Below are 15,477 nucleotides of genomic sequence, written 5' to 3'. Positions count from 1 at the left end.
CAGTGAGGGGCGGCAGCGTGTCCAGAGAAGGACAATGAAGCTGGAGCAGGGTCTGGAGCACAAGTGCGCTGAGGAGCAGCTGATGGACCTGGGGAGGTTGAGCCTGGAGCAAAGGAGGCTTTGGCGAGATCTTCTGGCTCTGACAGCTCCCTGACAGGAGGCTGGAGTGAGGCAGGGGTCAGTCCAGGAACAAGAAACAGGATGAGAGGAAACAGACTCAGGTTGTACCAGAGGAGGTTGAGGTTGGCCCTGAGGAACAATTTCTTCCCCGTTGGGGTTGTCCCGGCCGGGCACAGGCTGCCCAGAGCAGTGGAGTCCCCATCCCTGGAAGGGTTTCCCAGCCATGTGGAGGTGGTGCTGAGGGACAGGGGTCAGTGGGGACCTGGCAGTGCTGAGGGACAGGGGGACTCAATGAGCTTAAAATTCTTTTTCCAACCAAAACAGTTCTGCGATTCTAGAAACGCCTAACAGCTTCCTGAGACAGAGCCGTTACCGTGTCACTAAGGGATAGTGACAGGAATGTCTGAGTGCACCTACAAATGAAACGGAGTCTCAAAAATGAAAACCAAACAAGTTAAACACGACTGAGCAGCCAGATGTAAAAAATCAGGCAAGTGACAGAAATTTCAAGATTTTTGAAAGAGATAAAATAAGAGCTATCATTGAGGACACGGTGAGCAGACTGGACCAGCCACCACACACACGGTAATTCACGACCTGCTCCTCTCCAGCCTGATGTCCAGGATGTTGATAGGCAAATGGAGCAAGAACAAACCTTCCAAATCAGTGATCATCATTTCCTGCTTGTTCTTGAGCTTAGCCAAGTTCTTGGCCTTTTCCTCTTCTTCAGCCAGCTGAGAAGTACATTCAGCAATTCGATCCTCCATCAGCTTTTTTTCCTGGTTAGGAGAAAGGGGAGAAAGAATAACTTCTGAAACACAATGTAAGAGTCTTTAAGCAGCACAAGTAACTGAATATACAAAATCCAGAGGCCTCACACAGTGTACGATACAGATTTCATTGCAGGTGACTGACCTGCCAATACTAAGGATCAACTGGTGTAGTGTAGAAACCTGAACATTTTTTTTGAGGAAAGTGAGATGTCGTTTAACCCCCGGAGGCCTGGTTTTAGGACAGTGTTTGCTGTGCACTGTTTGCAAAGCACAGCAGTAGCGGTGATAAAAACTCTCACAGGTTTGGAACACCCATGGAACAAACACATGACAAACACTTCTTTCGTGAGGGTCAGCTCAAAGAATCTCTAAGCGTCTCAGCTTCAACCTGTTCAAACCCCACAAGTTTTCAGGTACAAACTTTATAGGTAATGAAGCAGCATCTCAAACGTTTCAAGAGCTATCACTTGGCACTGCTACTGCTTCTGTGCAGAGTCTCTGCCACACACCCTGGTCTCACCTTCAAAAATTTGGAATTTTGGTCCTCCAACAGCAGGATCTCTTCCTCCATCTTCTTGATCTTGGCTTCTGCTGTAACTTTTTCCAGCTGCAGCTTCTGCCGAGCTCCCTCCTCCTCATCAAGCTGTTCCTCTAGGTCCTGGGAAGAAAGGCAACAGCATCTGTGAGTCTCCCAGGTTACCCATGGGTTAATTCTTTGGGTTTTTTTAACTTGGTGACAAAGATGTACTATTTTGAAGAGCCACCTGCCCGAACTAACACTAAAAATGTATTTGCTTTGTTAGATTCCTTTATAGTATCACCGATCTGGTAATGAAATCAAGGGTCATGTGATACACATGGAATTTTTTACGCTCTGTATTTCAGCTTTGGCTGAACTCTGCTGTCTGGGAAGCACAGACTCACTCCACCAGCATCTTTCACCTTCCCAGTTCTGAACCTAAGGTAAGAAAAATCTACTTAACAATGAAATCAGATCAGGCTTTATGTCAAAGGCTTCCCAGCAAACTACATCTGATCTGGTGTGAAGTGCAAGTGTCTCAGAAGAGACACCACAGGAAAAAGATCTCCCGATTCCAGTAGGAATCTGCACCTTAGTCTTGCAGCTGAAATGGTTCAGCTATCAGCACAAATAGCTAGATACGATTAGAAAAGCAATAACATTTTGTGTTTCTGTTCATTTGTGGCTTTAAATGAGCTTCTCAGCCACACATCAACGCACACTTATGAAAAGGCATCAAGCGCTGTGAGATGTGGGGTTTAATTCTCCTTCGAGTACCTGGAATGTTCTCACAGACAGGTAAGTTCTCGGGTATTCCCTTTCTCAAGGTCCCCCTTATTCAAAAGGGAGCACCTGAATCATCTGATTTTCACAGAAAACCCCAAGTAACTTGGAGGAGATGAAATTGTATCAGTTGGTCAAAGTCAAGGAATATTCTTCACCATTCACTGGATTTCAGTCAGAGGAACATGTCTCACAAGTGACATCATCCCATCAGTCCCTGCTTCTGCACAGAAGCAGGTAAGTCCCTTGCAGTCATTCCTGGTTCCTCCCCACTCCAAGTACTTCTACCTCTAATACTCCACCTGCATTGGCTAGAGCTAACAGGGCGCTGTGACTCTTCTTTTTCTTTCCCCACCCTCATATGCCTGGGGACCACAAGAAGCTGAACACACTGAACACAGGAAGAGGAGAAAACCCGCAGACTGGTTTTATTCCACATGTGGTGTTAAGGAGCCGAATTCCTCTGGGCTGAGGAGCGTACCTGAATATGGCCCTGCATTTTCTTCTTCTCATTCTGCAATATTTGGTTTCTTTCCTCTTCCTCCTCAACTCTGGACTCCAAATCATGGAGAATTTCTTCCAACTCTTGTTTTTTGGCAGCCAAACGAGCCCTCATCTCCTCAGCTTCTGCAAAGAGCTCTGTCTCAGCCTGTAGCTGCTCTGCAAGAATGTTCTTCTCTTCTAGAAGCTGCAAATATAGAAGAAAGGAGGTAAAGCAGTCAAAACAATGTTTCAAAGTCTCTCATGAAAGATTATACATGCTCCAATTCATGACTCCTTGGCCTACATCCGAAACCAAAGGCTTTTAATAGAGGGCAGAAGACACCAACTTTCACAGCAGGTCTGTAGCAATAGCCATTCACTTGTTGCTCCAGTTAAGGAACAAATCCCACTGTCCCTGTTCCACCAGCAGCAAAGTGATGAGGGAAGTGCTTGTTCCCTGGACTGCTCCCCACACTCACCCCTGCATAGCGGCAGAGCAGTGCCATGGGTAGCTGGGCTGAGGCTGGCACTCGGCGTCACTGGGACAGAACTGGAACGTGTTGCTTTTTGCTGGGTAAATTTGGCAAGAGAATATAATAGTTCCAGTTGGAAGGGACCTACGACAGGCATCTAGCCCAATCCCTGACCACTTCAGGGCTGATAAAAAGTTAAAGCATGTTATTAAGAGCATTGTCCAAACGCCTCTTAAATGCCGACAAGCTTGGGGCTTGGACCACCTCTCTAGGAAGCCTGGTCCAGCATCTGAACAACCTCTCAGAAAATAAATGTTTCCCAATATCTAGTCTGAACCTCCCTGATACAGCTCTGAACCATTCCCACATGGCCTGTCACAGGATCCCAAGAGATCAGTGCGTCCCCTCCTCAGGAGGCTGTAGAAAGCCACGAGGACACTCCAGCCGCCTCTTCTCCAAACTAGACAATCCCAGACAATTCCTCACAGGCCACTCCTTCCAGTCCTCTCCTCAAGGGGAACTGATGCTTTGCCCTTCTAGATATTCATCCCAGTTCTACCACATCTCGAAATCACCAGAGATAAATACACATCTCCCTTTACTGACACTCAGCTCTTCTTCAAACTCATAAAACCATTATCAGCTTAAATCCACTTTCAGTTCAGTAACTGTCATAATTGCTTCTCCACATCTCACACAGCACACACACACCACACACAAGTGTCCCACCTTGAAAACACATCTGAAAAGGAAGAGGACACTGCTACCAAAGTTCTCCTGTAAACCAGGACAGGCCAAAATTGAGCCTGGATTTGTTCACATGATGTTTGTGCACTCCCAGAGGAATGGCTCGTGCTGTATCTCCCTGTCCCAGATTTCGGCCAAGTGTGAAAGGAGTTCACTCGCCTGATTTTCAGTGCTTTTGCTCACAAGTGTCTCCCCAGCATGGCTCTGTCCCAGGGGATATAGCACAATCCACATTCTAGACACCAAAAGCTCATCTTGGGCACAAACCTGTTGATGTTTCCTTTCCATTTCCTCAAGTTCTGCCTCCACTTTTGTCTGTTTTTCTTTCACCTTCATTAGCTCCTCATCTTTAGCTTGAAGTTCTTCCTCTTGACGAGTGACCTGAAGAAGAGGCTTCACCTGCAAAGATTTTCAATGAAGTTGAAAACCCACGTTCTCCTATTTACAGAAGTCCAAGCAAGTCAAGGAACACCACAAACCTTCGTGAAGACCCTCCACCACTGCCAGTGCCTGAGCTTCAGGTACGCAGCACAATTCCTCTGCAGGATCTTCAGTGCACTCAGCTGCTGCTGTTTCTTTGCAAAGGCCCTGAAGACAAAGAGCAAAACATCTGGTGTTAAATCCAGCTGATCACCTCTTTGTGTTTTTAATTTTTAAATTACCCAACCCTAGAGCACTCACAGACCATAAATCCGCTTATTTTAAGTTTCAGGGACTGCACTGATTTAGGAGCACTCATTCCCTGTATGAAGGGGCAGAGCAAGAAATTGAATTTGAAAATTACAGAGTTCTTACTCTTGCAGACTTTTTTCTGACACTGAACTGTCCTTTAATTTGCAGAGCACCTCTATGAGCCTCCAGTGGAGCAGGAGGACTTTTTTGCAGCCACTCTCTAGGCTGCAAACAGCTGCACTGTCACAAAGGCAAGAGAGTAAGGAAAGGAGACATTGCTCAGGAATGCATGAAGGTACAAATTGTTATTAGGGAAAAATTCACCTCATACCCTGGGTACAGCTACAGTTTATCAGGCAACATGCTGCAAGAAAATCTCCCCAAAATACAAGTTGTAATGCACAGCTCCCTGTTGAAGGGACAAGATGACCACGGGAAGATCCGATGGCAAAAGCCCACGTACTTCCTGGCCAGGTATCCTCGACAGACTGCTTGGAAGAAGATGATGATGTCTGTGATCTTCAGATCTCGTTCTTCTTCTAAGTGTGCCAAGACACCCGCTCGGAAAAAGATCTTGCTCTGTCCAATTCTGTATAAGTTGGGGTCCAGCTCTAAGGCTCTGATCTAAAAGGACAGGCAAGCACATCGGTTTTACACCAGGAAAAGCACAAGATTCATTTCAACTTTCCAGTGAATTTAGGTAGGAACTCTTACCATACGCTCGCAGGCTTGTTTCCCATCCATAAATCCTTTTGGAATTGCATTGGGAGTGAGGATCTCATACCTGTGAGCCAAACAAAAACACCCATTTTTTCATTCAACAATCAGCATTACAAACCCATACACTACAGTCACGAGTGCTCAGCTAAGGGGTTTCTCCAGAGGGTTTTTCCAGCAGCCCAGTTTAGTTGATGTCCCTCCCCTGTTGTATTAGAATAAATTTTCAGTATTTAACTGCTTCAAGTTGAAGCCACTTCAAGAGCCCACACATGGGTTCGGATTTTCTTCCGGTTGGGCTGGGGCAGGGGGTGCCTTCAGTTATAAAACGAGGAACTTTATCTCATAAAACTCCACCAGCTGCTCCTGTGGTTACCTCTGTCTGAACTCCTGGAACACTATCCTGTTTGGAAATCCTTGTCGACAAATCCTTATTCCTTCCAAAACGCCATTGCAACGAAGCTGGTCTAGAACCAGGTGCGGATCCAACTTTCCAGCCTGGACAAACAAAACAAGCAGGATTTTTAGTCTTTTATTTTGTATAAATGAAAAACTGTAGTTTAAGTTTCTCAGGCTGCTCTCTGTCTCAAATCAACTGTCTAAATAAGGGGACATGCAGGGAACACTGCAAAGCTCTTTGAGGAGTGTGAAAACTGTGAAACCCAACTTCTGATTTCCCAAGGAAGACACAGAGAGGATGCGCAGCTCAAAACGCACATGAAGACTCTAACAAAGAGGGAGAGTGAGGAGCGGTCTGTAGTTCATACCCTCTTCTCATGATTCGGAATGATGCAGCGAACAAAATTGGGATTAGTGTTTCGGAGCGTTGCCATCAGCTTGGTGAGAGATTCCTTGTAGAGTTGGCCAACAGTACGGAACATGCCCTTCTTGGTCTTGTAAGCAGAGCCGAAAGCTGTCTCTGTTATTCCAGTGACCTGATCCAGACCCACGATACGATCCACTGGGAAGGACAAGAGAAAAGAAATAAGTGGACTTTAACATTGGTCAGGTAGAAGAACAGGCAGAAACAGGAGCAGTAGTGCAGCAGCAAGAAGCTTTGCGGAACAAATGACAGGAGATGCCGTCAGCACGTACCGGGGACGCTGTGCAGAAGCAGTGGAACCAAAAGCCAGAAACTTATACAGCAGAATAGTGCAGCTTCAGGAGGAACAGCCTAAAACATCCAGCTCCTTCCTTGCAGTTCTACATGACCAGTAAAGCCATTTGCTGAGTTTGAAGTCAGCTTTCCGGAGGTAGAAAGCTGCCTGGAAACCGGCAATTATTTCAATTCTTATAATGCAAAACGTCTCGGCTGAACATTTGGAATTAGACATCTGTGTGCATTTGCTTCACGTGAAGAGTCTCTTATGGCCATCACATAGATCGAATCTGAGTTTTGTTGACTATTCAGAAGTGTTTTGAAAGCGTAACTGTTTACAGAGTTCGAAATAAGTGTTACCGCAACGACAAGAGGGAAAAGTGACCTGCCAGACTTCCACTCGTCTGCTAACTCGAAGAATTCTTCCAAGTTTTCTATAAACTGCGAAGACCTCCCTGGCCAAAAGCCAAGTCTCAAACCAGGAAAACTGCACACTAAAGCGCTTCAGAGCTGCTGTAAAGCAGCAGAATAGGTTTTTTTTCTTTGAGTTTTTGGAACATTTTGGGTAAGGATCTCTATGGTTTCTTCTTCAGAAGCACAGGTTAGAAACCTGACTGCCACCGTTCCAACCTTGAAGGTGATCCCATGTGCACCTCAACAACTGTTTAAAGAGCTCATTAAAAAAAAAAAAAAAAAACAAAAAACCACAAAACACAGAGGTGGCTTAACACCTTCATAATTAGAGCTGACATGTCTTAGCACTGAGCAAATACACACCACACACTGGTTCTCCAGGAGTCCCAGACAGAAACAAGCAACTACGCGTAGGCTACAATTCAAATTTTTTGAAGTTATCTTCAAATTGATTCAAACCAAAGCAGAGGGAATTATGCTTTGCTACTAGAATTAGTTTTGTATATGACAAATAAGTGACAATATTTGATTTCATACTCAACTGGTTCTCAAAGGTCTATTACAAAAAAAAAGGAAAATTAAAAGTAGAAAAATACAGGGCAATCAGTTTGAGTAATCACTTAAGTCAGAGCAGAGCCCAGACCCTCCACGCAGTTCTGAACACAAGAATCTAAGTGGCTTATTAAAGTCAGAAGAGTGAGGCGGTGGGAAGCTGTTCACAAGATCAAATCCCAAATATTTATTTCGAAGCAGAATTCAGTTCTAAACCAGAGATGGGATAGAGAATCAGGATTACAGAGAATGAACATGACAGCGAGTATATATTAGTGACGTGCACCCAGCAGACACCACTAACAACTAGACACTGTTCAGTTTCTCTTTGGCCACCCATTTTTCAAAATTTGGGAAACAACTGATAATTATGTGTCTCTTGTTTTGCTCCCCTTTGTCCTCCAGCTCTAAAGTGTTATTTATGTTTCAAAGAGGATTACTAAAGTTAAATGTAAGCTTTCCCTCTCGGTTAGAGCAGTCATGGAACAGCAGGACCGGACATTCACCCGGTTTCAAGCCTCTGAACTCAAGTCCTCTAGTAATTACTGCAGGAACCACCACTAGCATCCTCATGTGACATATCATTAGGGGAAGATAAACCAAGTACAGATCAAGAGTCTGGAGGCACAGCTTTCACAGACAGCTATGTCTAAACTTGGGGAGAGGATTACAAGAAGGATGAGGCTGGACACAATATCTAGAGTGTCTTCAAAAAGACATTCCAGGTAAGTGGGTTTGTTGATTTCCCAATACCTCAAAAAACATTTGCAGCTTCCTCAATGGGAAATACTAAAATTAAGAGGATTTTAAATAAATAAACAATTCTGACAAGTCTGGAAGAAGTTTATTTCACTCACTACCCCCACTACAACTGCAGCAATACGTTCTTCCGCTCTCCTCCCCAAAAACACATCCACTGGTCTAAAACATTCCAGAGCTTTGTCAATGTTGGACTGCAGAAAGAAGCTCGATAGCGTTACAAAGCTTACGCATTCTCTCAGTGCTTGGAGCTACCAGAATTACCACTTCAGAAGCAATTCTGCATCTCAACGTGGAACTAGGAAGCGACAAACCTTTTTATCTGCAATGCATTAAGAGATGCTGTACGTGTGCGGCAGCGACTCAATAGGTATGCACCCGGACCCGCTTGCCTCGTGGAGGGATACCTAAGTCCAGCATGAAATGAGGAGTTCATGCAAGCCTACGAGCAAACATGGTTTTCCTGCAGATACCATAGCCCTGCCTTTGGTAGGCCTACGGTTCTCTATCCATTCACCTGGAGGCTCATGAAGACCAGTAATACTGTCATAGAAACAGGCTCTCTGAATATTCTGTATCTCTAAGGCAGAGAAACAGCAAAAACAGAAAGACAGAAGAGCAGATACACAAGACACTTCAGTTAGTACACAGAACAGGTTCAATTGCAAACACTTCACGGGGCTACTACAGCAGTTAGGCCACAACATATTCCATGCATGCCCCGATTATCTGTGGAAGAGGGTTTTGAATATTTTACACTAAACCACTTTTGCCTCTGTGCATGTACTCAGAAAGAAAGTGGCAGATCCCCAACCAAAAAGTTCTTTATCTATTCATTAAAGCTGCTCTCTGTAGCTGAACCAAGAGGGAAACTCGGCATTAACCAGCTTCATTTCCTCCTCGAGGAAGATGCTACAGGATTCATATACTGTGACAGGTCAATATACTCTAATTAATAGACTGCGGTGTTAAAAACCAGAGAGGAAAAGTCCCTGCCAAGTATTTATTTGGCTATACCTGCTTCTTGGAGTGATTTGGTAGAAACGTTAGTAAATACTTCAAGCTGATGTGCAGTTGAACTTGCTGAACCCTGTACAGCTAAAACAGGGACACGGTGCACTTTCTTTTCATACGCAGCATCTAAGCACTGGTATGGCTGTTAATGAATTTTATTTTAGGAGATGCGGATTTCCAGTGCACATGAAACGACTGTGCTGGTGCTCCCATAAGGCAGTATTAACAGCAAGAACTGCCCCAGCTATTCACATTCAGGACTCCACCACATCGACTCCCACTAAGAGCTCTGGGCAAGACTCTGCGTGAAATCTGATGGGGGAAACGAGTAGCAAGTATCAGTTCAGATAAACACGAGAAGCAGCTACTCAGAAATGGGACATGTGTGAGGGACCATCGGTGCAACCCAGCTTCCTTGTCACAGTTTTGGTGCTAAACAACAGAGAAAGTGCCGTAGAAGAGCGTAGAGGTGGAGGGTGAGGAGGGACCAGGCACAAAACCCCCCCAACTCACCCAGCAAGGGAAAATTGCTAACAACTTGTGTGCTCAGAACGTGATCTCTTACCGTCCTTCCAGAGCTCTGCCACAAATTTGTCAGAAGACTGGTGCAAGAGCGTAGCCACATTGTCGTTCAGGGGGTCCATATTCTTCATCAGCCACTCGTCTGCCTTGTAGTCCACCTGCAGAGCAGCCAAGGGGCACGTCATCAGATGGATGACCAGCCTGGGTTTAAATTCACCAGCACCAAAAGAAAAGTGCTACAGAATGCTGCTCTGATGTTTCCTCGGTGCTCACTATGTGTTGGTTATGCCTCCTTAGAACAGTTCAAAGCACCATGAGAAGTTGTTTGTTTGGTTTTTTTTTGAAGACTAAACAGGAGTTTTCTTAAAACCAACAACCTGACTTCTCACTCACTAATGTGCATTTTCAGCCTGGTGCTACTGCCAGAACAGGGCTTCGATCTGAAGATGTAGAAACAACTCCAGTACAGATCCTAACTACTAAATCTGAATTGCTAGGGAACAAACGAAGGATGTGCCGCGGCATGAATTTAGTTCACTACAGCAGTTACACTTCACCACTTTGTTCTGTGAAGAAAACAAACACAGCTCTTATCTTGAATGAGCCAGTTCTGTGGTTTGCAATTAAACTAGAGCTCAGCAGTTGAAAACACAACGCTGCCAACAGGGGTTTCGTCCCAGCCCAAGAAACAGCTCTGAAATTCCTCGAGTCCAGCAAGACCTCTGCATGTTTTTGCTTCAACCAGAGTTTTCTTTCTTAAACCAGGGCTCTGGCAGGACAGTCACAGTTAAATGCTTCCAGCACTGAAAGCCAAATCAGATCATTTTCTTAGTACTTTTCTTGCAGGAAAAGCTACTTTGCAAATGACTCCAGTTTTGCAGGAACACTTGTTCTGATCACGTTCTGAAAGACGCAGCTCTGCGAGGAAGATCTGCAGTGCCACTGTTCCAGAAACGCCTGCTCAGCTCGGCTGAAGTAAACCATTCTCCAGACCAGTTACTCCCTGGCAGTCAGGCCCCGGGCTGGTTAAATCAGTTTGCTTCCCTAAAGGTGACCTACTACTAACTGCAGCAGCAGCGAGGATTTCATTATCTCCAAGTAACCCTTTCACAGATTGATACAATTAAATGTATAATTCCTTTGTTTCGCTTTTTTGCTAGACTAACCTCATTGGCAGCACTGACAAATAGACACAAGGCTATTAGGACTCGAAATGAAAACTAAATGACAGCTCCATTTCTTCCAAGTATCCAGGCAAACACTGGTACTACGGTGAAGTTTTAACTAGATATGAAACTAGTTCCATAGCATGGCCCTACAGAACAGACCATGAAGGATCCACAAAATACAAGTATTGCAGCTATTTCACGGAGCTGTTCCCAGCGTACCTGAGCTCTGTCCCCCGCAGTGGGAGACTGAAGATTGAACAGTAAAAATGAAAAGGTACCAGCTTCCCTGTGAAAGGGGATACACAGCAAGTCTTACGTGAACTGAGGAGATTAGAGGACAAGTCTTATGAGGAGCGACTGGGAGACATGACGGTGTTTAGCCTGGAGAAAAGGAGGCTCAGGGGAGACCTTCTGGCTCTGACAACTCCTGACAGGAGGCTGGAGCCAGGGGATGTTCGATCTCATCTCCCCAGGAACAAGTGACAGGACAAGAGTAATTGGTCTCAAGTTGTTCCAGGTTGGGGTTGTGCAGGCCTGGCGCAGGCTGCCCAGGGAGTCCCCATCCCTGGAGGGGTTTCCCAGCTGCGTGGAGGTGCTGCTGAGGGACAGGGGTCAGTGGGGACCTGGCAGTGCTGGAGGAATAGGGGAACTTGATGACTTTTCCAACACAGACAATTCTGTGATGAAGAGGGAAGCTGGTACCAACACTGCCCTACTTCAGTCACTACTATCAACTTGGAAACAGATATTGAGAAGAGATTCCTTTCAATAAAGTCCTGGAAAAACCTCACCTGCAAGATCTGACAACAAAAATTAAAGGAAACTGAAATATTTGCTTACTCTGATACTAACTGCTGTTTTGCAGTTCTGTCTGTCACGTAACAGAGTCCCATCTGAGCTCTCCTGAACATGCTCAAGGAAATTAGACAAGTCCACTCTCTTGCACAAATACTTGGTGGCCATGCTGCATATTAGTTTCTCCAAACCAACATTTCTAACTAAGTGTTTAATATTTAACCCTTACCTTCCCTGCGTAGTGAATAATGCAGAAGTCTGCTTTGTCCTTCAGCTGTCTTGGCTTTTGGAACTTGGAGTGGGTTCCTTGCTCTTGGACTAATTTTTCCACAAACGTCTTGTCAGTAGCTTTAGGGAACCAGCACTCTTCATCCAGTAACGCTAACACACCAGGAGGATTGGCCTGAAATTCAGTCGGGTTTCATCAGCGTTAACATTCAATATACGTATTTTAAAACTGTTAATATTTAAAACACGCCATTAACACCACAATAAGGAGCTGTCTAAACTGATTCAGATTTGATTTAAATTCAAACAATCTGGGGGGAGACTCCAGTTCAATGAAGGACACTGTGACTGGTTCAAAAGAAATCCACTCTGCTGTCTGTGGAGCCAGAGCTGACCTGACCTAGTGCTGACCAGAGCCAACACTGGAACAGGTGACCTCCAAAGCTACCTTCCAAGCACCTCTGTGACAGGTTCACACACAGCAGCTCATCCACATCTCCACAGCGGTTAACGTCCTATTTTAACATGGGTTCAACTTGAGACAATCATCCCTTCCAGCTATCCCATACCTCTGTGGCAGCAGTGAGCCCCCTCTTACCAAGGCCAGCAGCAGCACCCAGAGAGACTGGGGCAGGCTTAACCTGAGCAGCTAGCACAGTCTGATACTCCCTCTCTCTTTCCACATTATCTCAGCACTCCATCTGAAGGGTTCTTTATGCTCAAAGTGAAGCAGGGACCAACCTATGTCTGTGTTTTATAGCTGTAGAATTGACAGGATTGTTTTCCTCAGGAGACAGAGAGCAATGGGGGGGAAAGGGTTTATAACAATTTAGACTTGAAAAGTTTCTAGTGGATGAACAATTATGAAGGTACTGACATTTGCTTTTCAAAAAAAAAGTTAACTTGGTGCATTTTAGGCTATTCACTGAAACATCTGCATACTGAAAGCACCCACATGTAGCCTGAGGCGTTTTGGCAGCGATTTTATCTTCCAAGGAGGCAGAACTTTCCGAAATTCCACACACAAAGTGTAAACCTTTGATAACTGAAACAAGATTTGCCTTTTCCTACTCTAAAGCCAAACAAGAACGTATCTCCTGGGTTCTGCTGCTCTTCAGGATGCACAGCATCTCTGCAGCTTCTCTGTGCTCTAGAACACACACCGAAACGCAGACAGCAGGACATGCAATGCCCTGGGTTGAATTTAAAAGGTCACGAAGTAATTTTGACAGCACAGTTCTGGGGCGTAACGAATGATCACTCTCTTTGTTCTCCCCCAACTGGTCCTCCTGCTCTTTGAAGCCACTTTCAGCTTCCATATATTGAGCAACCAAAAGAGTATGTTAAAACACACAGCGACTAAAATCACCTTGATGACACTGTTGTCCTATTTGCAAGGCAGTTTTATGGGGAAAACTCTACCCTAAAGGAAGTTTCAGGAATTTTGCTGAAAATAAAAGTGAGTCTTGAAAAGGTTTTTAACTGAGCCACCAGTCTGCAGCTCCTGGAACACAAGGGCATGGTTGAATATGAAAGCAATGGGATTAAAGACTTCATTGTTACTAGGGAAAAAAAAAAGTATAAAAATAGGAGCTTTACATCTGCAGCTCATGTTCTACCCAAACATCAGGGCAATATAAGGATAAATCCCTTTACCAACACCCAGTATTTTAGACTTGGGCATTCAAGTTAATCCAGTTTCTGTGACAGCTCTTACAATTTACAGGCAGTAAAAACCAACTCAAAATTCTAACCTCTACTCCTCGGAGCATTAATTAATCACAAACTTACAGGTCTTTCGATTAAGTCAATGCAAGGCTGCAGGTCCAGTCCGAAGTCAATGAAATTCCACTCGATACCCTCACGTTGATACTCCTCTTGCTCCAGGATAAACATGGTGTGGTTAAATAACTGCTGCAGCTTCTCGTTGGTGTAGTTAATGCAGAGTTGCTCAAAGGAGTTCAACTACAAGAACAACATTAGTGAGTAGGAATTACTCAGTGACAGGATTTATCACATATCCAGAAGTCAAAAAGTTGACCATACAAGGAAATTCCTCGAAATTCAAATATAACATCAAGAAAACTGGAACTCATTATACAAGTCTCTTACGTTCCCTATACATTACATGTAATTAAACTAACATAGGGGGAAAACCCATCACATATAGAAGCACGGTTCAGACTGAAGTCTGAATTTTTAGCACTATTTTAGGGTTGTCAAAGCATTTGCACGCTGCAAAACAAAGCCCTCCTGCAGCCCTGGAACACACATGTGTTAAGTGGCTCCACAGTTAGTTCTGAATGCACAGTAATGGTGGGGGGAGAGGGGGATCAATAAATAAATCTGATTCACAGTGTTTTGAAGTACCTCAAAGATTTCAAATCCAGCAATATCCAGAATTCCAATAAAAGATGCTCCCTGTCGTTTGGTCCTGTCCAAAGCCTTATTAATGCGGTGAACAAGCCAGCGGAAGAGGCGTTCGTAGGTGGCTTTTGCCAACGCTTCCACTGCGAAGTCTGCCTGAAAATCCAAACAGGAACTATTATTTACCCTGGAGGAGTCATCAGAAGAGCACAGAGCTGGTGTTATCACAAATAACTGAGGAACAGAGTTTAATGGAGTTAACACCACGAGGAAGGAAAACAAGCAGAAGAAACAGCATGTAGTTCCATTAGTGGTATGAAAAATCCTTTTTTAAAAAACAGAAGCTCTCCACACATTTGATACATATGATGAAAACTTTAAAGGATAAAACCAGCAGAAGGTCAAGGGAAGAGGAAGGCTTCTGCTATTCTACCACCCGTTTTTACCATGCAGGAACATTTAATGACCACAGTAAGCTGCGAGTCAGCAGCACTACGTAATCCTAATTTTCTTTATTAAGAGCTAATCAGGGTGAGGGGCAGTCCTGCTTCATATATAAAGCGCCAGCACTCACTTGCTCTTTGGTCTGGGCTTTCTGGACGTAGTCCCTGCCGACTTTGATGCGCGGTGTCAGGATGGCTCGGGTGAACTCCATCACGTTCATTCCCAGTAGATGGCAGAGCTTCTGCGCGACTGGAGAGCAGAGACACAAACGGAAGCGCTTAGACCTCCATGGCAGCAGCAACAGCGGAGGAACGAGCTCCCAACACAGGCCGTGGAGTGCCAGCTTCAGAACAGAGCAGAGCTGCCCTCCCGAAGAGCAGTCGGGGAGATGCACGTCTGCCCTCAGACAGATCTGCCCCACCACACCGCCTGCTCTGCAGGGCCTCACCCCGAAGGCTGACAGCAAGCTCTGCAGCAGCCCCCCACTGAAATCTGGTACTTCAAAAGCACAGTATGAGGCCACCACACAGCAACTCCAACACACGGAATCACAGAATCATCTGCTTGGAAGAGACCTTTCAGATCATCGAGTCCAACCGTTCACTCCACACTGCCAGGGTCCCTGAACCATGTCCCTCAGCACCACCTCCACACAGCTGTTAAACACCTCCAGGGATAACGCTGCTGCTATAGACAGCGGAACGTTGTTTAAACCATTTCAAACATGTTCTGTATAAACCAGTACAAGCCCAAGGCAAGCAGCAGCTCACTTCCCCCAGACACCATTAACTCTCCTGGTGTCACCTTCCCGATCTGAAACGACGTG

At 45.1% G+C, this 15,477-nt stretch overlaps 1 protein-coding gene across 1 annotated transcript in view; it reads right to left on the bottom strand.

Annotated features, from left to right (window-relative positions):
- MYH10 (myosin, heavy chain 10, non-muscle) overlaps positions 1-15,477 on the bottom strand; it is a gene marked incomplete at its 5' end in the record, with an annotated part of 50,423 nt that overhangs the window by 15,322 nt on the left and 19,624 nt on the right. Inside the window, 15 exons of the mRNA XM_010143630.1 lie at positions 776-899; positions 1,414-1,551; positions 2,678-2,884; positions 4,167-4,298; positions 4,379-4,487; positions 5,035-5,195; positions 5,286-5,355; positions 5,665-5,786; positions 6,056-6,249; positions 8,630-8,692; positions 9,692-9,806; positions 11,842-12,015; positions 13,632-13,805; positions 14,211-14,363; positions 14,782-14,900. Of these exons, the coding sequence (XP_010141932.1) occupies positions 776-899; positions 1,414-1,551; positions 2,678-2,884; positions 4,167-4,298; positions 4,379-4,487; positions 5,035-5,195; positions 5,286-5,355; positions 5,665-5,786; positions 6,056-6,249; positions 8,630-8,692; positions 9,692-9,806; positions 11,842-12,015; positions 13,632-13,805; positions 14,211-14,363; positions 14,782-14,900 (2,055 nt within the window). The remainder of the gene's footprint in view (positions 1-775; positions 900-1,413; positions 1,552-2,677; positions 2,885-4,166; positions 4,299-4,378; positions 4,488-5,034; positions 5,196-5,285; positions 5,356-5,664; positions 5,787-6,055; positions 6,250-8,629; positions 8,693-9,691; positions 9,807-11,841; positions 12,016-13,631; positions 13,806-14,210; positions 14,364-14,781; positions 14,901-15,477) is intronic.

Source organism: Buceros rhinoceros, unplaced genomic scaffold (genome assembly GCF_000710305.1).
Source record: "Buceros rhinoceros silvestris isolate BGI_N320 unplaced genomic scaffold, ASM71030v1 scaffold7899, whole genome shotgun sequence".
Taxonomy (NCBI): Eukaryota; Metazoa; Chordata; class Aves; order Bucerotiformes; family Bucerotidae; genus Buceros; species Buceros rhinoceros.
The sequence above is the reverse complement of the archived record's forward strand: the minus strand, read 5'-3'. Positions and strand labels throughout refer to the sequence as shown.